The 25217-nt window shown below is 41.2% G+C and overlaps 1 protein-coding gene across 1 annotated transcript in view; it reads right to left on the bottom strand.

The window, feature by feature from the left end:
* Positions 1–9073: 9073 nt before the first annotated feature.
* lonp2 (lon peptidase 2, peroxisomal) overlaps positions 9074–25217 on the bottom strand; it is a 28172-nt gene continuing 12028 nt past the window's right edge. Inside the window, exons 8-17 of the mRNA XM_084061094.1 lie at positions 24309–24427; positions 24012–24151; positions 20971–21112; positions 20210–20360; positions 18730–18856; positions 17325–17467; positions 13596–13681; positions 12523–12730; positions 11509–11699; positions 9074–11231 (exon numbers count right to left, since the gene is read on the bottom strand). Coding sequence (XP_083917220.1) covers positions 11001–11231; positions 11509–11699; positions 12523–12730; positions 13596–13681; positions 17325–17467; positions 18730–18856; positions 20210–20360; positions 20971–21112; positions 24012–24151; positions 24309–24427 — 1538 coding nt within the window. The 3' untranslated portion in view covers positions 9074–11000. The remainder of the gene's footprint in view (positions 11232–11508; positions 11700–12522; positions 12731–13595; positions 13682–17324; positions 17468–18729; positions 18857–20209; positions 20361–20970; positions 21113–24011; positions 24152–24308; positions 24428–25217) is intronic.

Below are 25217 nucleotides of genomic sequence, written 5' to 3'. Positions count from 1 at the left end.
AATAGAGCCGCGTAGGTTGTATGGCACCACGTCCCGAGCACCGTACGCCTTGTATCTCCAACGGAGAACGTTCGTTGGCACCGTTATACGTTTCAGCTCTCAGGGCTCGTTGCTGCATTGTCGAGGTTCCATCTTCCTGCCCCTTGTCCTGAGTTACAGACACTCTATTACCAGCTATCTCCTGATGACTCCATCCATCCTTTGAACCTTCCCTGAAGCATTCATACAGCGAGTCAAAAGCTGAGTCATAGCTAGAAGCCATGACTCAGCGTTTTCAACTCACTGTATGAAGTAGATTTAGTCCACTCTGCAGAAGGTCACCACATGATTAACCTGCAAGACACAGATATACACCAACATTACATTTAATATATTTTATAATAATAAAAACAATAATAGAAAATCGAGTTTTTAAGTAGGCTATAGTGCAGGGGTGATGCAACTTTGATGATGTAGACTAGAGGGCCACTATATTTCCAGACTCACTCCAGAGGGACACATTGCATACTGTTACTGTCGGACAGAAAAAAAAATAGCTGATCTACAAGCTCAGAGCTTGTAGATCTGCTATTTTTGCTATTTCGGAATCCTTAATAATTTTTTGGTATTTTTTAATTGGAATCCTGAAACGTATATTTTTTTATTTAATTTCAAATACATTTAGTTATACTTAAGTTAACTTTATGAACTTAAATACAAATACATTGGACAGTCATTAAACTAATAATATCAGACTGAAGTAATTAAAGCGGGTCATGATTGCATGTTTGGAATTGGAACAGCTGAAATCAATAATATATCACTATTAACTTGCGGCCGCACTAAGTGAAGGTGAGGGCCGCCAGTTGCCCATGTATGCTATAGTGTTAACCCTTTAAGACCGGGAACGAATCAGTGTAACCACTTTAACCATTATCTTACACTTTGGCTATTCAAAAATAGCAGATCTACAAGCTCATAGTGAGGCACCGAGTGCCGCGCTATGAGCTTGTAGATCTGCTATTTTTTGAAAAATCATGAAAATGTGCATATTTATTTTATTCAAATATTTGCTTCTGGGGGGTCCCTGGAACAACATTTTGAGATGGGGTCCGCAGCCAAATACATATCATTTTGGGTGGTCCTTGTCCTTGACATGAAAAAGTTTGATTATAGCAACATAAGTTCTTCTCAAAAAACTGTTATGATTTAGAAGACATTTGTAGAATCCCCCCAGAAGCAAATATTAGAGTTAAAAATGTAAATCTTTAAAACATATTTTGAAAAATGTGCAAAAATGTTCATGATTTTTTTTTAAATAGCAGATCTACAAGCTTGTAGATCTGCTATTTTTTGAATGGCCCAAAGCATAAGATAATGGTTAAAGTGGTTCAACCTCTCGTCCTACTTTATTATACTACAGCGTCGCATAAAAGCATCCACAGTAGCAGATCTACAAGCTTGAAACGCACAAAACACGGTTTGAGCTTGTAGATCTGCTACTTTTGCCATTTTTGAATCCTGAAAAGTAACAGTTTTGAACATTCTGAGGTTTCCTGCCGATAAAGACTATATTATAGTTTCATTTTAGCATTGGATCAAGACTCAAATTTCTTCTTATCGATATTTAGTTTAGATTACTTATTCTCCTGCCTGAGTGTTATGTTATGTTACAACTTAGCTCCGTTATCTATCCTATCCTTAGGCTTTTACATTTGTTTTGTTCTAGATATTTTATGACAAGTATGAAATGTGAAAAGTGCTGCACAAATAAAACATTATTATTATTATGATCTCATCTATGACATTCTTGAACTCTCCAAAATGGTGTTTGTAGTTAGTTCCATGTTAAAGTCTCAAACATCTCCATAAATGTATCAATTCTAAATATAAAGTGTTTATCTCAAAGGCACAGATGTTATCCCACCATACGGACCCTTTATGTTCAGTAATATTCCGTATTATTCAATGAATAAATGTTTCAATCTGGTCTGTCTGAACATCACTGTAGCTGTTGCAGCAGGTGAACGCCGGTATTACACCCCATGTAATCCAGGAAATACAATGACGTTCATCCACATACGGGATTAAAACACTTCTTTATTAAACTATACTGAATATTAACTGAACACTAACAGCCCGTGTGTAAGGATAACATCTGTGGCTTTCAGATAATTACTTTATATTTACACTGCATACATAAATGTAGACGCACGAGCCTTAAACACAGAACCACAAAATATTTGGTAAAGTGTGGCTGTTGCAGCAGGTGAACGCAGGTATTACACTCCATGTAAATTTGGAAATAGAACTGCGTTCCGACCATAGAGGTATAGGTTCCGACACACGGGATTGAAACGCGTCTTTATTCAACCTTACGTAATATTACGGAACACAACAGACCCGTATGGACGAGTTACATCCGTGTCTTTGTTTAAACACTTTATGTGTTGGATTGGGTTCATTTATGGGGATTTATGAGCCGTTAAAAACTACTAACAAACATCAGACTCGATCACCATCAATAAAATCCCTGACCGTCTTCCAAGGCTAAAATAGATTATAATTTATAAACGCACATTAATGTATATATGGCGGGGTTAGATCTACAAACCTCACAGTGAGTGTGGTTTAACGTTTAAACTTGTGATCATTTGGAACAAATATGTATGTTTGATGCTATATCCTTGAATCAAGACTAATAGATGAATTAATCGATTTAGACATTTGCATATTATATCTATGAAGTAAAAGTCAAGACTCGATAAAAATGACTAGTTTGATGCATTTTCTCCCTCGGTTATAAAACACAATATTTCTTATAGGCCTATTTGTCCATGTTTGGTGTCATAATAATTCACAGTCCTACAACACCTCGAATACTTAAATAATAATTGTGTTAAATATTAGTGTATAAAAACGTGTCATGTTGATATAAATCAAACATTAGTTACCTTCTACACAGTGGCACAGTTCACACCAAACTTTTCGAATCAAGCAGGCGTTGAGCGCCTGCGTCCAATTTAAACACCTATTCACATCCGGTCCAAAGCCCCGCCTACTGGATCCGATGCGCTGAACAAGACATAGACGCATCATTTCCGTTTCCGTTTTCTGACCGGATGTTGATCCCCAGACTGCTATCAGTCATCATCAACACTAAACCATCTACACCTGTGTAGTCAGAAAGCTCCACATTTTATACTTTGGCTTTTCAAAAATAGCAGATCTACAAGCTCACAGCGTCAATTCGTGGCTTGCTGTGAGCTTGTAGATCTGCAATTTTTGAAATGTTTTGAAAAATCTCGAAAATGTTTGGAAAAGTTTGAATAATGTTGAATTTCTTAACATAAATCTTCTCTTCTGGGGTCCCTGGCACAACATATTCTCAGATGGGGGTCCGTGGCCAAATGCATACATTAATGTGGGGGTCCTTGACATGAAGAAGTTTGAGAACTGATTTATAGATCCATAATAATCTCCATACACATGTAGTGTCTGATGATGGACACTAGATGGCGTCCAAACAGCAGTTTTCCAGTCTGTCCATGATGACAAGTCACTGTTTTTTATAAAAATTCAAGCGGGTGTTATTTATTTTGCCATAACACCCACTTTTACTGTGTGGAAACAACGCCCCCACTGTACTGAGTACATCCATGAGTATTGGCTTCGGTGCCGGTGCTAGGCTGGACTTGAACTTGTGGCCTTGCTTGCAGATATGGGAATTGAACCTGTGGCCCTGGTCGCCATGTGGCTTTCTGTGCAAAAGCCCACAGAGGTGTCCACCAACTATCCACTGCCTTAACGGCACCTCGACACATTTAAGTGTGGTTCCTGGATGTCAGTGTTCTTATAGGCCTAGTGTTACTCTGAAACACATGCTTCAGAGTAAAGATGCAGGAGGAGGATTCGAACCCACAAGCTTTGGATTATGTAGACAGTGTCCTATCACCGTGAGCCACCCTGACCCATTAAGACCGGGAACACACCTGTGTCATTTTTAGATTTATTTGGCCCCTGGAACAACATATTTTACAAATGTTTGCTTTAAAAAATGTATATTCAAAGATGGTCATAATTTTTCAAAATAGCAGATCTACAAGCTCATAGCCATGCTATGAGCTTGTAGATCTTCTATTTTTGAATAGCCAAAGACATCTAAAAATGACACACATGCGTTCCCGGTCTTAATGGCTAACAACAAACTAAATATATCAAGATATGCAGTTAATTTTTTTATTTTTGTTTTTGTTTTTTGTTTATATGCTTGAATATGGAGACAGCACTATGGAAACAAGCTTCTATAGGCTTTTTTGTGTGTGTGATTAATCTATTTGGCTTTAGACACACAGCAAGCACAATAGCTCACTGTGTTTAGATGCTCTCTAGTCTCTACATGTCCAAAGGTCCTGTGTTCAAACTCCATAGATAACAGATCATTATTTTAAAGTTTTAAACACAAATCCTTCTCATGGATTTGATTGGATCAAATCGACAGGAAGTGATGCCCACAACGCCCTTGTGGATAGTAAAACTTAAACTTAAACGTTATTTAGGTCAATTATTTCCCCCCTTCATTAATACCAATTGGAATTGCATTTTATATCGTTGGAATTTCTTTTACAATATAGACACCTATATCATCATCATCATAGCCTTTATTTCAGCTTGGAGTACAGTTGAGGGGCAGGCCATCATTTTCAATGTAGCCGAGATACAGAACACAGTAATTAACAGGAATGGACATTCATTTCACATACAGCAACATAAAAAATATGAATAATGAATCAGAATACAGAAGCACTCAAAAAACTAAAAGAGAGAACTAGAACAGATATGCAAAAATTAAATAAATAAATAAAGCAGTTACAATTCTGAACAAAAATATTGGAAACCATTTCTCTGAAATAACCTATAAGGATTTAAGTGATTTGATTTTCAAGGACCTCTGGAGCTCATTCCAGGCAGATGGAGCACTGACAGAAAATGCTGTCTTGCCTAACTCTGTCTGCGCAAAAGGAGGAGATCACTCGAGCAGGTCTGGTATGTAGTAGGGTTCTGATCCAACATAGAACAAAAAGGGGGGAGCATTCCTGAGATAAATATATACTAATATAAACATCACAAAACCCAGTTATGTCAGATAACTCACGAATAGATTGAACCAATATTATAGACCGAATATAATAGAATGAGAATACAAGTGTGGATGTAATATTTTATTTTGGCGTTCAGGCTCTGCTATATTCTTTCTCCCTGCTCAGCACAATCATACAACCATCATTAACCATTAAGAGCAGGGAGATAGATATACATAACAACCCCCCCTGGACAACAGAACCAATAGCAGTGCCCACTGGTGGTGCTGGGGTGGTGGTGGGAGCAAACGCTGCATGACAACACCTATGAAACACAAAGCAGACAGAACACAGATGAAGTGAGCTTAAATAACCCGCCCGATTGGACAGCTGACTGGTGTGACTGCCACGTCAGAGTATGACGTACTGTATGGGTCTGCATGACGCTTTAACCAGCCCCATAGAATGAGCAATGCATGTAACCTCTCGAGTGTATGCTGCCAGAACTAACTCGCAGGCTACGTATAATTAATCTTAATTTGTTTTTTTAAAGTCAACTTCCTGCTGATTTTGATTGATTGATTGATTGATTGATTGATGTACTTTATTTAGTAGGACATGAGAACAACAGTACATAGAAGTACAAATTCACAATACAAGGTCTACTAAACTGGAAGACTCATTAAGCACTGAGCTTGTTTAAGATGAGATCCCCATGCACACAAACGACGCCTTGGTTTGATTGATTTATTGAATACTTTGTTTGGCAGTTTGCAAAAAAAGCACAGAAAGTACAGTTAAATACAAATACAATGCTAACTAGACGCGTCGCAATTCAGGGCAATTGCAAAGTGTGGTTGCGCCGACGCCGGTCGCGGGCTGCGGCCGCCGGGACTCGAGGAATACGCTGGGAGGAATACTGTCGGAGGCTGCGCCAATTACGTTGTCACGTCTCTCATGAGATCACTTGCGTTTCATTTTGAGAGGATCGATCCACCCCGAAATAATGTTTTTGCATCAAACGGTTACATTTTGCGCATTTGTGGCGCCCCCTATGGATCAAAGTGGAAATGCTTTTGGGGATCCGTTGAGTAAACCACCCTTGACATGTGATTCAAATTTGGGATTGACTGGAGGTTTCGTTTGTGATTTTTGGCCTTGTTTGTAAAACGGGCCCCTCCCGCTAACTTTGGAAGCCATTTAAGGACGAACCGTAAGGACTATCAAAATTCTGCTTGGAGATGTTTATCGCATGGGTCCAGAGATAATGTGTACCGATTTTTGTGAGATTTGGACAAAATATGTGGGAGGAGGAGCTAAAAGTGTGTTTTGAAGAAAATTCAAAATGTCGGAAAATCTATACTTTAATGGGAATTGCAAAAACTCCCATTCAAGTATTTTTTTTCTCGGAAACCGTAAGGGCTACAGTTACAAGGCTTGGAGGGGAGGTTCATAATTTATTGCAAAATTATTTAAAAAAATAATCACACCAGTCGGCCACATGGTGGCGCTATAACAGCCCACTTTACGTTTTGGCTTATAACTCATGAATCGTAGGTCGTAAAATCTAAATTTATTTTTCCCTGGATTCCTTGGGTCATGACGCAACTCCTTATATAGACCACGCCCATTTGCGTCAGGATAGATTTTCAGCCATTTTGAATTTTCTGCAAAACACACTTTTAGCTCCTCCTCCCATGCGGTAAACATATCCAAATGGCATTTTGATAGTCCTTACCGTTCGTCCGTAAATGGCTTCCAAAGTTAGCGGAAGGGGCCCGTTTTACAAAAAAGGCCAGAAATCCCGAACGAAACATCCAGTCAATCCCAAATTTGAATCACATGTCAAGGGTGGTTTACTCAACAAATCCCCAAAAGCATTTCCACTTTGATCCATAGGGGGTGCCACAAATGCTCAAAATGTAACCGTTTGATTCAAAAACCTTATTTTGGGGGATCAATCCTCTCAAAATGAAACGCAAGTGATCTCAGGAGTTACGTGACAATGTAATTGGCGCAGCCTCCTACGGTATTCCTCCCAGCGTATTCCTCGAGTCCCGGCGGCAGCGACCCGCGACTCGCGTCGGCGCAACCACACTTTGCAATTGCCCTGAATTGCGACGCGTCTAGTTCATCTTACTGTGGACACAAATGCTTGAACTTTTTACTTTGAAATGTTTTGTAGTTTTTGAGATATTTAACTTTAAGCGCCCTAATGCATTGTCAATGGCAATGGATATAGAGCACCGAAGTGTGACGTCACTGCCAGTAGAGGGCCAGTAGAGGGCCCAAGACTCAAGACCCAAAAGAGTCTTGAGTCGAACCTGTTAGATCCAGGGAGACATCAAATTTCTCTTTTGGGCCTTAAGTCCCAAGACTCAAGGCCCAAAAGAGAAATTTGTCTCCGCGGGAGTAATTGGTTCGACTCAAGACCTTGAGTCTTGGGACTCAAGGCCCAAAAGAGAAATTTGATGTCTCTTATAGGCTGTAACCATCAAAAAGTCAGAACTCGTTACAAAATTATTATCACTATTATTATTATTCATGAGTAACATGACTATCAAGTATATTGGTCTCATGTTGACATAATTTGCTCAATTACTGTATTCCCCCCCCACTGATATAATAATAGTATTCTGTATTTTCTGTGATATAGTGTAGTGTAGTAGCCTACAGTGGTTCTCAAACTTTTTTATTTTTTAATATATATTATCAAGGACCCCCGAATTAATGTATTTGGCCGTGGACCTCAATACAGGATTTGTGTTGACTAATTATGGGTCCTGATCCTACCCAAAAGTTAGCATATTGGGGTGCCTGCTGGCCTAGCGGTCCAGGTGCATGTCACATATGCTGGTGATCCAGCTTGACTGCGTGTCATGGGTTCAGCTCCCGATCCGATCCCACCGACCTTTCCAATAGGAGATCTTTTCCCAAGGGGGGGGGGGGGTTCTTGACCACGCTGGGGGTCCCCCCCAGGACATTTTTAACAGAGTAGATGTAATTCCCAGTATTCTGGTGGATTTTGGGAGTTTGACATTTTTATCAGGCTTTACTTACATAGGATCCATTAAAAAGTTAAAAGTAGCAATAAAAGTGCCATATTTAATAATACCATTTCGCTGGGGACCCCCTCTATATTGTATACAATTGTTTTTCAGATTAACCTTTATATTTTACTTGCTCAGCTCTTTTTTCCCTCTACACCTATACCTCTTTGCCAAAAATAGCAGATCTACAAGCTCACAACGCCTTACTCTTTTTGTTACTCTTTTACTATCGCTTTGTGTAAACTCCAGTCCAATGCAATTTTAAAGAGACATTTTTAAATAATCAGGCTAGTGGTTATTATTAAATATGGCTCTTTTATTGATACTTTTAACTTTTTAATGGATCCTATGTAAGTAAAGGCTGATAAAAGTGTCAAACTCCCAAAATCGGGTGTGGTCAAGAGCCCCCCCCCCCCACCACCGGGAAAAAAAATCTCCTTTTATCGGACGGTCTGAGGTTGGCAGGTATGGTGTAGATTGAGGTTCAGATTCTATGATATTCTGTTCTGTTGGAGTTTTCACTCCAGCGCTACCGCTACGCCATCTAGCGGTGATGTAAAATAAAGGAGGGGTTTCAAAGTCTTTCATGCTGTTTTATGGATCATAATAGTCATGGATCATATTAATAACAATAAACCTCTGTCCCCTCAGAGGACAGAGGTTTATGATGATGATTATTATTATTAATATTATTATAGAACACAATGATAGTACACACTCTTCATTTTGTGATTTCAAGTCTTTAAGACTGGGAACGAGGCTGCTATGTAGTAGTATGTATGTACCAGCGTGAATATGAGAGTGACGACACTAGCGTTGACTCCCATTGTTTGATTGATTGATTGAATACTTTATTTAGAAGTTTGCAGAAAAAAGCACATGAAAGTACAGTTCAAATACAAGGTTAACTAAATAGGATTTTTTTTTTAAAGTATTCTTCCTTTGTTCTCAATCCATAGTGACATTATTGTGTGACGAATTCAACCAGCTTCTTTATGCCAAATCTGGGTTGGACGTGATCAGTGGACCTACCGCTGGTGTTGTGATTATGGACTCAAAATTGGAACAACAATCTCAATGATTTTAAACATTTTTAATTTACGGTATATTAAATCAACTTGACAGTCAAATAAAACAGTGGGTTATCTTACATTTTGCATCTTAACATGTAATCACAGGAAAAATCATTGTAATATAAAGAATGTTTGAGATTAAATTACACCTATACTGGATTTAGAATAGAAGAACATCCAAGATAGGACGGTTTTGTAGGTTAATTACATGTTCCTGGTTGCCATGTGCTATGGGTCAGTCAGTTGTCTAGCAATACTTCATGGATTCGGTCAAGAAGCCTTTCCTTTAGTCTTCCTAACATGTGCATGGCCTAAGCACTGATGAATTAAAGTAAAATATGTGCCGTGTACAGTTTCAATTCCAGTTGTGCAAACTCATGCCAGTTGAAGCATCAATCAAACAAACTAACCTCACACATGGTGAAACAGATTCATGTGATGAGCGCGAGTTGTCAAATGAGGTCCTACCAGTAAGACTCCCTAATCGGGAGATAAGCGACCGTAGGTCACATGTATACAGAAGAGGGCTGTAACGGCGATTGGTTCCTAGTTGTGTGGGCAATGTATAGTTTTGTTTGGTGGTCTAAGAAATGTGGTGGCAGGCATGTTGATGACATGAGTGTACACATACTGTGTAGTGTGTAGCAATTTGCGTGTTTTTAGGGGCCAAACTGTAGGAGTAGTGGGCAAAAATGTGTTGTGAAAAGCGGCCTGAAGGTGGCGCTAGAAGAGGGCCATGTGAGAAATTAGGGGTGGGGTGTCCGCGTTGCCTTGGCGGACGAATAGGTACCGGCCGCGGCTCTCCCGGACGCTCCTAGCCCGAGTTACGGCATTTTATGTGAGCTGCAGTGGCAGGGGGTCCTCCACTGGGGGCGCCACCACTTTTGCATCCGTTCTGGCGCACCAGGAGTGGGTGGTCCCCGGGAATGCCCCGTGAGCAGCCCCGTTGGGGTGGTCATTTGGTAATTTGTCCACATGTGCTCATTTTTTACACTTGGGGGTCCCCGAGGCAGCTGGGGGTCCCTGGAGCTCCGGGGGTCCTTGGAGGGTGTAGTTTGGCAGGTAAGGAGTGTGTGTGCAAAATCTGGCATGGATCGGGGCAACGGGTGCGGAGATATGAGCAGGGCAAAAGTGTGACGGGACGTGTGTGACGGAGTGACGGGACGTGTGTGACGGAGGGACGGGGTGACGGACGGACACCTGGAGCAGGTTTCTATAGTAAATGCGACCTACGGTCGCAATTACTCTATCAACATGTACTTACAGCACTCAATGCTGTATTATATGCTGACATGAGGTTTTCACCATCTTCATCTTCAGGAGTGGAAGTCTCACCCCCACTCCTTTCACAACACTCAATGAATGTTCTATTAGTTGATACTTGGCTTAATGACTCATTACACACAAATCAAGATAAACAAGTTGTGCTTGTCAATGCATGCCAGGCCACTGACAAAGGGAGAATCGTGAGTATGACTAGTGACACCACATGGACTAGTGATCAGTATCGGACACCTTAATATACACAGTATTATACTTTTAACACCATATTCCAGTGCAAACGTGTTGTTGCTGCACACCATGAACATACCAACAGAATATTGATGAAATACAATTAGCTGAGGAAGATGAAGAATCTGAAGTCTCTGTCTTCTATTTTGGACTCTGTCAAGGCCACCACAGTGGTGTGAACACTGCATGAAAGTTAAATGCGTACATACTATGCGTATATACACTGTATTTGTAGGTATGTGTTTATTTGTTTTTATTTTTTTGCCATAGCAACCAGCTTGTCGTCCTGGGGGTCCAGCTTTATTTCACAGCTTGCTGGTCAGCTGCGTGTGTGTTTGTGTGTTGGCTGTCCCGGGGAACCCTCCGTCAAAGGCTGCGTTCAACACCTCTTCCAGGTTGCTTGCGGTTATGAAGTCAAGTTCTGCTCGAACATTGGCCGGTATCTCGTCTAGATCCTTCTCGTTGCGCTTTGGAAGAATAATGCGCTTCACTCCTGCCCTATGAGCTGCTAGAACTTTGTCCTTGATCCCGCCCACCTGAGAACAGACCAATGCAATCACTCAACAAAAATAATGTATTTTTCACATTCATTTCACAAGCCTCAGATTGACCTTCTTGTGGTGCTGTTTTACTATAATATCAACTACTAGATGTACATACACCATACTGTTTTACTATAATATCAACTACTAGATGTACATACACCATACTGTTTTACTATAATATCAACTACTAGATGTACATACACCATACTGCTTTACTATAATATCAACTACTAGATGTACATACACCATACTGCGTTTGAAAACTTACTGGTAGCACCAATCCACGGAGCGTTATCTCTCCTGTCATGGCAACGTCTGATCTGACCAATCGACCGCTGAACAGTGATGCCAGGCAGGTGACAATGGTGACTCCGGCAGAGGGGCCATCTTTGGTGACAGCGCCCGCAGGGAAATGGAGATGGATGTCTGTCCCTTCCAATGGGTCACTACCCCCCACCACTATACACACACACACACACACACACACACACACACACACACACACACACACACACACACACACACACACACACACACACACACACACAGAAATATACAATGTATACTGTATGTGTATTTGAATTAAGGTAGTAAAAGTTTCATAATGCATTTTTGTGATTGCATGAATCCAAATTATGTCACTACCAACTGATTCAGTTCAGTTGGTAGTATTATATCTTAGTTAGCTAATAGACAAATGAGCATGCACAAGGGGTGTGTTCATATGATTATTTATACAAGGGGACTGGTGATTAAAAACGTTTTAAGACTCTGCCTCTAGTTTGAGGGCAGTAAAGCAGCACATTACTAGCAGCACAGTATTTTCCCTGAGTTTTATGCAGGCACAAATGAAGAATCCTGTCACCGCTGAAATTCCCAAGTGCTGTGAGCCTAAACAAAATGACTTTGAACGAGACAGTCATGTTGTATTTACCATACATATACAAGTAGATACTATGCCATATGTTCACACAGACTTACTTAGCTGGGGGTACCTGATAATAGTAGATATTATATCTGCTATATAACCAATGCATCTATCAAACAAATGCATCACAGAGGCCCTCATGGATTGATTATTTCCTCCTCTGTGTTTAGAAATGTCCATTCTATACATGTATTTCTATGTTTTTTACACTAGTCTCTAAAAAGTATTGGAATTTTCCAATCGGTCCTCATACATGTATGTGTATCAGTATTCCTATGTAGTGTGCTTGCCTCTTCTGTATCAATCCATGTGTGTGTATGTGTTAATTGCTGTATGAGACGAGTTTCCACACACCGCTTGTCAGCTGATAGTTCTTGGCATTAGCTCTAAGCCAGGTGATAGCCAGTTGAGCTGACTCCTTCATCACGTCTCCTAGCTGGCCAGTCAGAGTGAGTTGGCCCTCTCCCTCCATTCGACTGGCCTCCACAAACATGATCTCCCCTCCTAGAGGAGTCCAGGCCAGCCCCAGGGCTACGCCAGGCAGGGTGAGGTGCTCAGACACCTACGAACACACACATATTACTACATACAAGGCTTTACACTGCATGATGGGTGGAAAACTGTATTGTGTTAGACTGTATTTCACAGCACATGATAATAATACTAACTTGACCAGCATTCCGGTATTTTCTGTTTTATTTAAAGGTAGGGTAAGTGATTTTCTTTGGTTAAAATAAGTGTTAAATAGCTCTATATTCTGATAGTACTCATTGGTATAGAGTGTTTGTTCAGTAAAAGGAGTCTCCTTGTCTCTCCTGCTCTTTATAAAACAGAAAATGCATGTTAGTTGCAGTTTCAGTTTCATTTCCAATTTTATCCAATCAGGATAGATAACTCAATCAGGATATAGATTAAACAAGTGAAATTGGAAGTGATGACACTAAGAAATGAGCAGGCAAAATTTGACCTGGAATACTATAAAAATGAAGCTTAAAAATGGGTACTTTCTCCTGATTGGCTGAGATTTTGACACCTACTGGAAAATGTATTTTCTGTTTATTAAAGAGCTGGAGAGACGGGGAGACTCCTGTTACTGAACAAACACTCTATAGCAATGATTACTATCAGAATATAGTGCTTTAACCTTTAACAAAATACTTTTTGTTTTAACCAAAAAATATCACTTACCCTACCTTAAACTTATGCACACTTAGCAGAACATCTGCCGACAACAATCACAGCCAACAGTACTGTATATTCAACACTCAGTGGAAGACCTAGATACAAGCTCACAATGCGTCGCATCCATGACGTGTTGTGAACTTGTACTGTAGGTCGGCTATTTTCACCGTGCGATGAAGTATGAATTGAGCATAAGTCTCCATGTTCCACTCCTGCCCAGTGACTTTCCTTTCTTATCTCCTCACCTCCATTTCAAACAGCGGTGGTCCCAGGATGTCTTTCAGGGCGACATGATCAATCACTATCGGCATCTCTGGGGGTGCTGCCATGTCTGCAGTCATGCATCCACGCACGCGCACACACACACACACACACACACACACACACACACACACACACACACACACACACACACACACACACACACACACACACACACACACACACACACACACACACACACACACACACACACACACACACACACACACACACACGAAATAGTAACTTAGACAAATTGTAAAAAAAAAATGCATGCTAGTGAGCAACTCCTGGTTATGGTTGCATAAACTTTTGGTTTGATGATTCTTGAACATTACAGATCCACAAAGAGAAGGTGGCAGAAGGTGGGCGTGAGTGTTCTTCCATTGTCTTTGTGTATGTATGTGATGATCTGTAGGTGGGTACCAGCTTGGCCATCAAATAAGACAGACAGACAGACAGACAGACAGACAGATAGGAAACGAGGGCAGGACAGACAGATGGAAGGGGCGTGGCTGGAGGGCAACAGCTGCCGACCTGGTCGTGACATCTATCCCCAACAGAGACTAGAGGAACAGCTGGTGCACACACATCACATACAGTGAACATAGAAGGACATAACAGAAGCACACCAAATACCTACCGCAAATGCAGTATTACACACACACACAAACTCACTCAAACATCATCTGTTTTTCCTGCATGCCACTAATACCAGTTACCTGGCAACAGAGAGGCCTTAACACAGAAAAAAGCAGGGCATTTTAACAGTGAATACTGTTTTTTGTTTTCACTTTCTCTTATTTAGTGTGGTTGCCCGAAAGGGCAACTACAATACTTGGGCGACTTTATTTATTCTAGATAAACTTTATTTTGCCGTGCTACTTCTCCCAGTTTTTGCGGCACACACTCGAGCCATACGTAAAATCGCATGGCTCCATCGGGAATCTTGTGCTATCGTTTTGCTAAGCGATATGTTGTATACTTTAATTGATATTAATTTATTAGTGAATTAAGTTTCCCCATTTACTTATAATAGGAAAATGCAAAGACTCCCATTCAATATTTTTCTCTTGGAAACCGTAAGGGCTACAGTTAGAACACTTAGAGTGGAGGTTCATAGTCCAGTGGCCTAAATACAAAAAAAATATTACACCAGTCGGCCTAATGGTGGGGCTATAACAGCCCGCTTTATGTTTCGGCCTATAACTCTTGAACCGTAGGTCGTAGAATCAAAATGTATTTAACCCTGGATTCCTTGGGTCATGAGTCATGACCCAAGGAATCCAGGGTAAATACATTTTGAAAGTGACCAGAGAGAGAGGAGTGATGATAGGTTAACAGGGGGTAAAATGTCAGCCTAAGCCAATCAGAGACAGAGTTGGGCGGGTCTTTGCCATACACAGACCCTCCCTTGCTAACACACACACACACACACACACACACACACACACACACACACACAGTGTCTCAGCTGACAGCGCAGCGTTAGTTTGCAGCTTGGAAATATAACCATTATTTAGAATTTGTGGGGATAAAGGGCGCTAAAGACATTGCAGTGACAGAGAACATTGTCCACATCGAGTAACAGCAATGCTAATCTCCTGAAGCACCTAACTAAAGTACATGGGGTTATAAAACTAGTCGCCAAAGAAGACCCCTCCGTCTCCACCGGCAGTTATCTAGATAGCTACTCCATCCATCTAAACACCCAAAAAACGTTTTTTTTTAAATCGCCACAGCATGCCACCCAGACTCAACTAAACAGATTGATTGCCAGGTATGTTGTCGAGGAGGACATGCTTCCCATCGCAACGGTTGAGTTTGTTGCCTTCAGAGAACTAGTCAGCAAAATAGCAGTGAAAGCAGCAGGGCCACTACTACAGTGCAGAAAGAAGTTTAATTGTTCCACTACATTTCATAATGACTACAATGGTCTTTTCTCTCACTGTGCCACAGAGCAACACTAAAACTGTGTGTGTGTGCGTGTGCGTGTGCGTGTGCGTGTGCGTGCGTGCGTGCGTGCTTGTGTGCGTGCGTGCGTGCGTGCGTGCGTGCGTGCGTGCGTGCGTAATACAGTACACTGGCATAAGTGTGAGAGGTTTTTTATTTTGAAATTAAAAAAAAAGTTTGTCAGTTAAATTAAGGCCACTCACATCTATATGCAAATGATCAAATTCATTCAAACTGATAACTGACTGGGAGTGTGGGAGATAGGTGGGTTATTGTATTGCTCATTGTATTGCTCTGAGTATAATGATAATTACATTAGTGGTGTCAAAAATAATCGAAAAATCGATTCATCGAATGCGGACATGGACAATTATGAATCGATTCACAAATGTCAATAATCTTTTAATCGAATAATCAATTTTGAAAAAGAAAATATGTTTTTTTTATTACATTTATTTAATTTTATTTTTTTAATCAATTGCACAGAGAAGCAGGCAAATGTATATGTCGTTCAGTATATCTGACTGCTTGTATTGACTGATGAAAAGGTTTCCATGTTGTACAATAATATAGAAAAGTGTGATGCATCGCGATGCATCGTCGAATCGAATCGAATCGAATTATTACAAGGTTAATTGTAATCGAATCGAATCGTTACCTGGTGAATTGTAATCGAATTGAATCGTGAGGGCAGTGCCAATGCACACCTCTAAATTACATCCTGATGAGAAAGAAAATATTTCTAAAGAAGAAGAAACAAATAAACGTTTTTATGTATAGCCTATCAAAATCATTTGGAAATAATATATTTTATTTTATTGTATAAATTTTTTCTTCTTTTAAAAAAAAAGTAAAGTAAAGTAACTAGTTACTAGTTACTTTCATAATTTAGTAACTACCGTAAGTAAAGTAACTAATTACGTTTTTGGAGCAGTAACTAAGTAAAGTAACTAGTTACTTTTTAAAAGTAACTTGCCCAACACTGGTCATGACGCAACTCACACCCATTTGCGTCTGTATAGATTTCCACCATTTTGAATTTTCTTCAAAACACACTTTTTGCTCCTCCTCCAACAGATTTTGTCCTGATCTCACAAAAATTGGTACACACAATCTCTGGACCTATGCGATAAAACATATACAGGCGGAATTTTGATAGTCCCTACCGTTCAGACTATTGTACAGATCGTCACTGTCAGGCAGAAACCTTGTATGTCCAAAACTGTTACTTTTCAGGAAATGGAAAAAAGTTGCTACCTTTGAATGACAGTATGACAAAAAACAAACATAACACGTTGAAATATGGAGATAGAAGGTTTCTGCAAGATGGGATCTAATAACGGCGTGGCTTCCCTGTTGATCTCGGACATCATGCAGCCAGTGTATGACATTTGACATCTACGGTGTCATACTATGATATCAGTAATCTCCATATTTGAGCAACTTTCAGCAAAAGTCAGCATCTGTTATGAATAATATAAAATCAGTAAAAACATGTATTCACAATATGTAAAAAAAAAATCTGGGTTGTATTTCCTTGGCCTACTGACAGCGTGCTCTGGGAATTCAGTGCACACACACGCACCCTTTCTAGGGTACAAATCTACCCAAATGGACACATTTGCACACTCCGTGTTCTGTGGATTTTACTGTGTAAATAAATACATAGAAAATTAAAATATGGAGATACAAGGTTTCTGCCCGACAGCAACGTGTTCCTGCGGTGACATTGAAAATGCCCACACAGCTGAGACTCTTACCCCCCTGTTCCTGCCCTGAGCCCTCAAGGGTCGCACCCTCAGCCTTTGGGACTTTCTGACCTTCAGCGACTTTGACAGCCACAGCCCGGCAGATTGCTCCGATCTTCCTCTCCAGGGAGCGCACGCCTGCCTCCCGGGTGTAACTGCAGGGACAATAGACACACACACAGGTTAATTTATTAATTTGTAGTCTTTAATGTTGCGTAATCAGTGTAATCCTGGGCGCTACTCTCCCTCTGCCAGCCTGGGGAGAGCCCCGAACTCAGCTCATGCTTCCTTCAACGCATGAGGAGTTAGCAGACCGCTAACTGTTATCACCTGACAGGGGGGGGGGGTTTCACCGGTTGGACATAGCGCACGAAAGGAACACGTTATTCCAACCAGTTCCTTTCCCCTCCATCAGGCGCCCCGGCTGACCAGGGGGAGGCAGTATAGAGACCAGGACTACTGCATGTTTTTAGTGAGGGTACCTACCCTGGGGGACACGCTAGGGTACCTTTTCGCCAACCCCACCTAGGGTATGGGCTATATTAGTACTTGGTATTAGTGTTCCTGCTTACCAACTAGCCAATGTAATTTCATAGCGTGGACCTTATTTGGGAAGGCAATGGCAGCATGGAATAGCCAGATTCATAGTACAAAATCACTGTCGAGTCATAAGCGCTCAGCTGCTGAAGCCCTACAATACTCTAGGGTCCAATTTTGTGCTTTACAGTAATATAATGCTTAGGTTTGAAACCAAACACCCGTGCCCACTTCGACAGTCGATGACACTGACATAGCCGGATGTGGAACACTTACATTTCACCTATTAGCTGACAGTAGGCCAAGAGTTCTACTCTCCCCTGTCAGACCTTTGGATAGCCTCTCAGCTCCTATTACTAGCAGCGTCTCAGTGGCGTCATCTAGTAACATCATGCAGACTGCAGAGTGCACCATGGGGCCACCATGGGGCCAGTAGGAGAGTCGTGTGGTTTAGTAATGATCTTTAAACATTTAAAAGAGCTTGATGTGTATACCTGATGATCACATCAACACTGATACAATCAGTGTTGATGTGATTACCTGGTGATCGTATCCAGCGTATTGATGTATTTACCTGGTGATCGTATCCAGTGTATTGATGTATTTACCTGGTGATCGTATCCAGTGTATTGATGTATTTACCTAGTGATCGTATCCAGTGTATTGATGTGATTACCTTGTGATCGTATCCAGTGTATTGATGTATTTACCTGGTGATCGTATCCAGTGTATTGATGTATTTACCTAGTGATCGTATCCAGTGTATTGATGTATTTACCTAGTGATCGTATCCAGTGTATTGATGTGATTACCTTGTGATCGTATCCAGTGTAGTGATGTATTTACCTAGTGATCGTATCCAGTGTATTGATGTGATTACCTGGTGATCGTGTCCAATGTGGTGTCATGAGGTATCTGTAATTGCTGAGGTGTTAAACCATGCTGATCTAGCTGGTGAGGGATCAGATGACGGTGGGCAATCTCAACCTTCTCTTCTTGGGTATAGCCTGGAACGCGTGCATGTGTACACACACACACACACACACACACACGGCAGAGATTATGCTTTCGCCCGTTTCGTTGTGTCTGTCCGTCCGTCTATGCGCAGTTAATGTTGTAAACAACTGGATCAACTGGCGTCAAAGTTTGCACACACACACACACACACACACACACACACACACACACACACACACAGAAGAGCAGAGAGTTCTTTTTATTAACAGATTGTCAAGTTGCAACTTGACCACAGGTGTTGTGGCTATTGCACCCTGACCGTTTCAATTGTTCAAATAAGTAAGGGAACTGAAACAACGGCAATAAATATTGAAGGTGAATGTAAAATGTGTGAACATTTTTGATTTGCTGACAGGAAATAACATGTGAACTCCTGTCAGACAGGTACTGTAAAACCACCATAAGCAAGTTACTTTTTTTTTTTCAATTTAGTTTGATTTAGTCTAATTTATTTTAGTCCTGATGGAATTAGTATTACTGTAATGTCAATCTGGGAACCATTAAATGGGTTCCCAGATTGACCAGATTGATTATATTTTTACCAAATTTTGGTAAAAAATATAATATATATATTTTTCCCCCTTTGCTTTTGCCTCTGGAGGCACCACGTCCTTTTTAATGTAGAAACAGAAACTCGGTTTGCCTCCTCCCCTTTCTCAGTCCACTTCCTCCCAGGTGCTTCTGTGTTTATTCCTACTAACAACAACATTACATTTTTGGGGCAGTGGTGCTGACAGATTCTGCAGAATCTGTCTTGAGACATTACTGTGTGTTTTCCTAGGATGAACCTATTACTGTACCCATAAAAATTACTGAGGGAGTTTCACTCCTGCTATTATGGGTGACAACGTCAGCTGTCAACACAACCCACCACGAGGGTGCATGTCAAGTCGTTTGGTTTGGCACTAAACACATTGGACACGTGTGGAGACCGTACTGTAACCACCATTTCTGTTTGGGAAGAACAGTGTTTTTTGCCACATTTGAACAGTTGATAGATACATAACTACGTATAATATCTAGAAGGAAATGTATGAGGCAGTTTACAGAATTAGACTCTGCAAAGTATTAGGCGACAGTCGATCTGGATGTTAACTCAAAGTGGACATGGAGTTTGCTTAACAACAGAAAAAGTATTGTATTCCTCCAGTAACCATTATTCCTGTGGTGACGCACACCCTCAAATAATCACAACCCTGCATGATACCAAAATCACCAAATTATGCTGGTGAAAATGAATTCACCCAGTTACACTACACTGAAGCCGCTTTTCCATTGCATGGTACTGCTCAACTCGACTTCAGAAATTAAGTAATTAACAGACATCATCAAGTAGCACTCACCTGGTACTTGAAGCAGCTCCATCCTGTCCAATAGGGCGGGGGGGATGGTTGCCGTGGAGTTTGCAGTGGCGATGAAGATCACCTGGGAGAGGTCAAACGCCACGTTGAGGTAGTGGTCTGTGAAGCTGTGGTTCTGCTCTGGGTCCAGCACCTACGTAGGACAATACAGACAGGGTGTGCACATGTAAGTGTGCATGAGTGTGTGTGTGTGTGTGTGTGTGTGTGCTGAAGTACACATACAAAGCCATGAATGAGAATTTAATGAGTACAATGCAAAAGCAGCACATGTTTGTTGTATTTAATCAATGTATGTGAAATATAAATATAAAAAGAAATATAAAAAATCACACCCTGTGTGAAGGCAGCGGCGCCTTTGATACATTTTGTCATCGATATGTGTTTATAATGTGTTTATAGCCATGTCTGTGTCACGTGAAGCTTGACCAATCACTTTGTTGACGGGTCTGACCAATCACTTTGTTGACGGGTCTGACCAATCAGAACGTTGACGGGTCTGACCAATCAGAACGTTGACGGGTCTGACCAATCAGAACGTTGACGGGTCTGACCAATCAGAACGTTGACGGGTCTGACCAATCAGAACGTTGACGGTTCTGACCAATCAGAACGTTGACGGGTCTGACCAATCAGAACGTTGACGGTGAACACGGACAAAGTCAGGTATAGAGCAGGATCCGCTCGATACCTAAAGGTATAGAGCGGCTAGCGCCGCTAAAAACTGTGTGTGTGTGTGTGTGTACCTCCAGCAGTGCAGCTGCGGGGTCTCCCTGCAGGCTCTTCCCAAGCTTGTCCACCTCGTCCAAAAGGAACACAGGATTGTTGACACCAACAGTCTTCAACCCATTGATGATGCGACCGGGCATGCTCCCTACATACGTTCGTCTGTCAGAAAACCAGAGACAGAGAAATGAAGACAGGTGTCTCCAAAATATAATCTTCAATAGATTAGGGTGCTACACCAACTTATATAAAACATCTGTTCTATGTGGGATCACAGGAACTATGTTTTAAAGCACAATGACACTTTGATAGAGGTTTAGGTTGTGTAGTCAGTGAACGACCGACCCCCACCACCCCATCATTGTGACTTGCAGAGAAGCATCGGGACCCTTCTGTTAATGGGAAACACGTTCGATATAGTTGCGGAAATTAATTTCAACTAGTCTTTAGATTTACCTGGCACTGTGGCTAGATAAAATAAGTTAGTTTCCTCTGACAAATCTATCCTTACAATTCACTAACTTTTACTATTGCCATTAGTATTCTCGATACATGTTTTTCATCTTGCCAAGAGAATGTGCTCCAGCCATGTGTCGGTATTCCTTTAAAATGCCAAAGCCAGTATGACCAGTCTGCAACCTGAGATGAACTGTGATACCTTGCTCTCTGTATGCACACCGACAGTACACAAACTCTCTCACACTCTCACACCTATTGACTCCTTCTGATTACATACCTTCATCCAACCTGAAGCCATCTCTCAATATAAACACATCCAATATGTACCACATATGTAAGCTCACACACACACACACACACACACACACGTTTGTCATGCATGTGATTGCGTGTATGCAGACAAACACATGCATGAGTTAGCGAGTCTAACCCGTTTGTGTGAGGAAGCTGAGGCAAACGGAGCCCATACATGCCTGAGGCGGTTTGCATGGTAACAGATCAAAGTGAGATAGTGATGACATAATTGTCTCAACTCTTGGCAAGACTCAGGAGGTTAACGAGGGCATTGTGTATTTGCAGCCATGTGAATGTGTCTGTGTAATCTTTTTGGATACTTGTGCATGTGTACTGTGTATTCTGTGTGCGTGTGTATCATGTGTGTGGTATGTATGCACTGTGCCAACTATTGCTATGTGTAAAAAAAATAGACCTGTTGCAAATTATTTAATTTAATCAATTATTAACAGAACTATACATTTTAATTACCAAAAAATGTACACCAATCAAATGAATATCATTATGTCAATACGTTACGCATTGTTTTTTTAAAAGATATGTTTTGTGCTTCTGCCTTTATTGATAGTACAGTAGAGTATTGACAGGAAACAGGGAAAGAGTCGGGGAGTGACACGCAGCAAAGGTCCGTCAGGCTCAGGGATCGAGCGACTCACTGTCAGGCTGTATCAGAGCCTATATTAACCTATAGTACGCGCCTTAACCACTAGGCCATCAGCGCCCCATACATTATGCATTGCTAACTATTTACAGAGAGCTCCAAGTTACGTAATTGTTTTGGCTTCATAGCCTCTGGATGACTAATTTCTTTGTATTTACCAGCTGTTACCCCCTCCTGCGTATAGACAGGAAGTGAAACAGCTGGCTAATGCAATGATCTCAGCATCATGGCAAGTTTCTCTTGAGTACGTAGAGGAAGTGACAAAGCTGGCTAATGTGAATAACATAGCAGAGCAGTACTGCATACGTCCATCAACACTCTGCAACGGTCAAGATATCCAAATTCAACCTTGGATATGAGTTATTATGTATTGCCTTTGACCTTCATTATTGATCTTGACCTTGTCCTTTGACCTCTTTGGGGCAGCTTACAGATCACACCCAACAAATGGCAAGAAACATGGACATTTCAAACAAGATTACATTACATTTTATTAATGCAAGAACAATGGCCACTATTTCAGCATGGCAACTTTCTAGGAAGAGAAAGGCTGTAGTTTTCTAGACCCCCCGGGATTCTGCGATTGTGGGAATTACCTCAGATTTCTCGTCCGTCCGCGTGATACAAGGCGCGGTGCAGAAAACAAGCAGAATGACGGAGAATTGTTGTCGTTTTCATCCCGGTTGTGGTCAAATAGACGGGGATCGTGTGCAACGTGCGTGCATGTACTGTATTGTGTGTGTGTGTGTGTGTGTGTGTGTGTGTGTGTGTGTGTGTGTGTGTGTGTGTGTGTGTGTGTGTGTGTGTGTGTGTGTGTGTGTGTGTGTGTGTGTGTGTGTGTGTGTGTGTGTGTGTGTGTGTGTGTGTGTGTGTGTGTGTGTGTGTGTGTGTGTGTGTGTGTGTGTGTGTGTGTGTGTGTGTGTGTGTGTGTGTGTGTGGATATAGTTTAGGAGAAGGTGGGTTCTAAAGCGGATGGCGCTGATTTAAAATGGAAAGGCTTTTAAAGTGTTTTAGAACGAATTTCATAAAGGATTTTCACTAACAAAATAAAGTTTGTAAACTAACCCTAACCGGTAATTTTAGGTTGTTTTTTAATGACCGCGGAATAGGGCCGCAATGGAAACAAGCTGTACGTTCTTTTTGCGTTATCCTGTTGATTATGGTGGGTCAGATGTGTATTACAGTTGTGACATATGATTTCATTTCATGATCAATAAAAACATCAATCAATATTAACTATCAAGTCGCAGAATCAGGATTGTTTTCCGCGGAATCAAGACCTTCTCTCCGCGTAATCCCGGGGGGACAAACTAGCTTGGATTCTCAATTGATGGTGTCATTGGTAGGCAAGTTTCTGAACTGCCCATAGCCCACCAATGAGATGCAGAGTGAGTAGACGGAAACTGTGCCATCTTAAAACGAGCATTAGTAAGGACCAATTATATGAAGATAAGGTTGAAAATAGGTGAAGTACTCCTTTAAAGGTAATCAGTAAAATCTTAAAAGGCAGACCGGTAAGCAGTGTAGGGAAGTTCAAATAGGATTATTATGTTATCTTCTCCTGGTTATAGTAACAAATCTAGCAACAACATTCTGTACAATTTGTAGTAAGAAAAACAAAAACAAAAAAAAAGTACACATTCATACCTGTGTCCTCGTATATCTGACTGGTCACAGACCCCTCCCAGTGCAATGCGGTGAAATTCTCGGCCAAGAGTCCTGGCTATGGACCGTCCAACACTGGTCTTGCCGACTCCTGGGGGCCCCACAAAGCACAGGATGGGGCCCTGATAAGAATTACATGACAGCTCTGACTCACTGTTCTTGCATATTATTATTTTTAGACAGTTATATACATTGGACTTGGCTGCAAGTTCTCAAATTCACCTGCTATGCAACGTTTTTATGATGTGATTGAGCGATAAATGTATTTTTAAAAAGTACCTTCAGGGAGGTCTTAAGTTGTCTCACTGCCAGGTACTCCAACACACGTCTCTTCAGTTTGTCCATAGCATAGTGGTCATTGTCCAGGACTACACGAGCTGCCCGGATATCCAGGCAGTCTGAAGTTAGAGTGTGTGTGTGTGTGTGTAGGAGATGGTAGTTGTGGAAAACAAGGTAGGTAATATAAGAGGGAAGGATTCATGCCATTTATGGTGGGGAAAGGTAGGAGAAGGTAAGGTAAGGTAAAGGAGATATGAAAAGTGTAGCAGAAGAAGAGGATAAAAGCAAATAATTAGAAAAAAACCTGAATGCAAAAATAATCATATTATTAAGTGAATCATATAGAAATTGTTCCATGACATTGTGGGATAAGATCATAGCTCATCTGAGCCAGAGTACCCAGGGACCCTAAGACAGGGTCGAAAGGCAATTAGCGGGTCCATGACATGAAAAAGTTTGGAGGAAAAAAAAACATCTGAGAAACAGCAGTCTTGAGACACTCTGGTGTGCCCCCTGGTGGACATCCTCAGAACTATTAATGAGAAAACCATACATTTTGGATGGACAAAACAGGCACTTCCTGGCCAGGTCATACTGCTTGCTCCAGCACCAGCAAAGTATCCAACATCTTTTAACTACTGTAAAATGACCTGTAAAACAGTCCTGTGTAAATCAGTGTAGAGAAGGTCAAATCTGCTGGCTAATGTGTATAACATAGCACAGACTGCAACAGTATGCCATTTCTCAAATGCTTCAGTTGTGAAATTTGACTGCATGCAGCACTGCAGTGCACTCATGACATCAGAGGTGCAGATCAATAAAACCCTAATTTATAGCTTTTGGTGGGTAATAATTGGGTCTGAAACTGCCAGATCAGTAATATTTACTGCTGCCGATACAGGGGCAGCA

The sequence above is a fragment of the Gymnoscopelus microlampas genome (assembly GCF_963454915.1).
Source record: "Gymnoscopelus microlampas genome assembly, chromosome: 6".
Taxonomy (NCBI): Eukaryota; Metazoa; Chordata; class Actinopteri; order Myctophiformes; family Myctophidae; genus Gymnoscopelus; species Gymnoscopelus microlampas.
The sequence above is the reverse complement of the archived record's forward strand: the minus strand, read 5'-3'. Positions and strand labels throughout refer to the sequence as shown.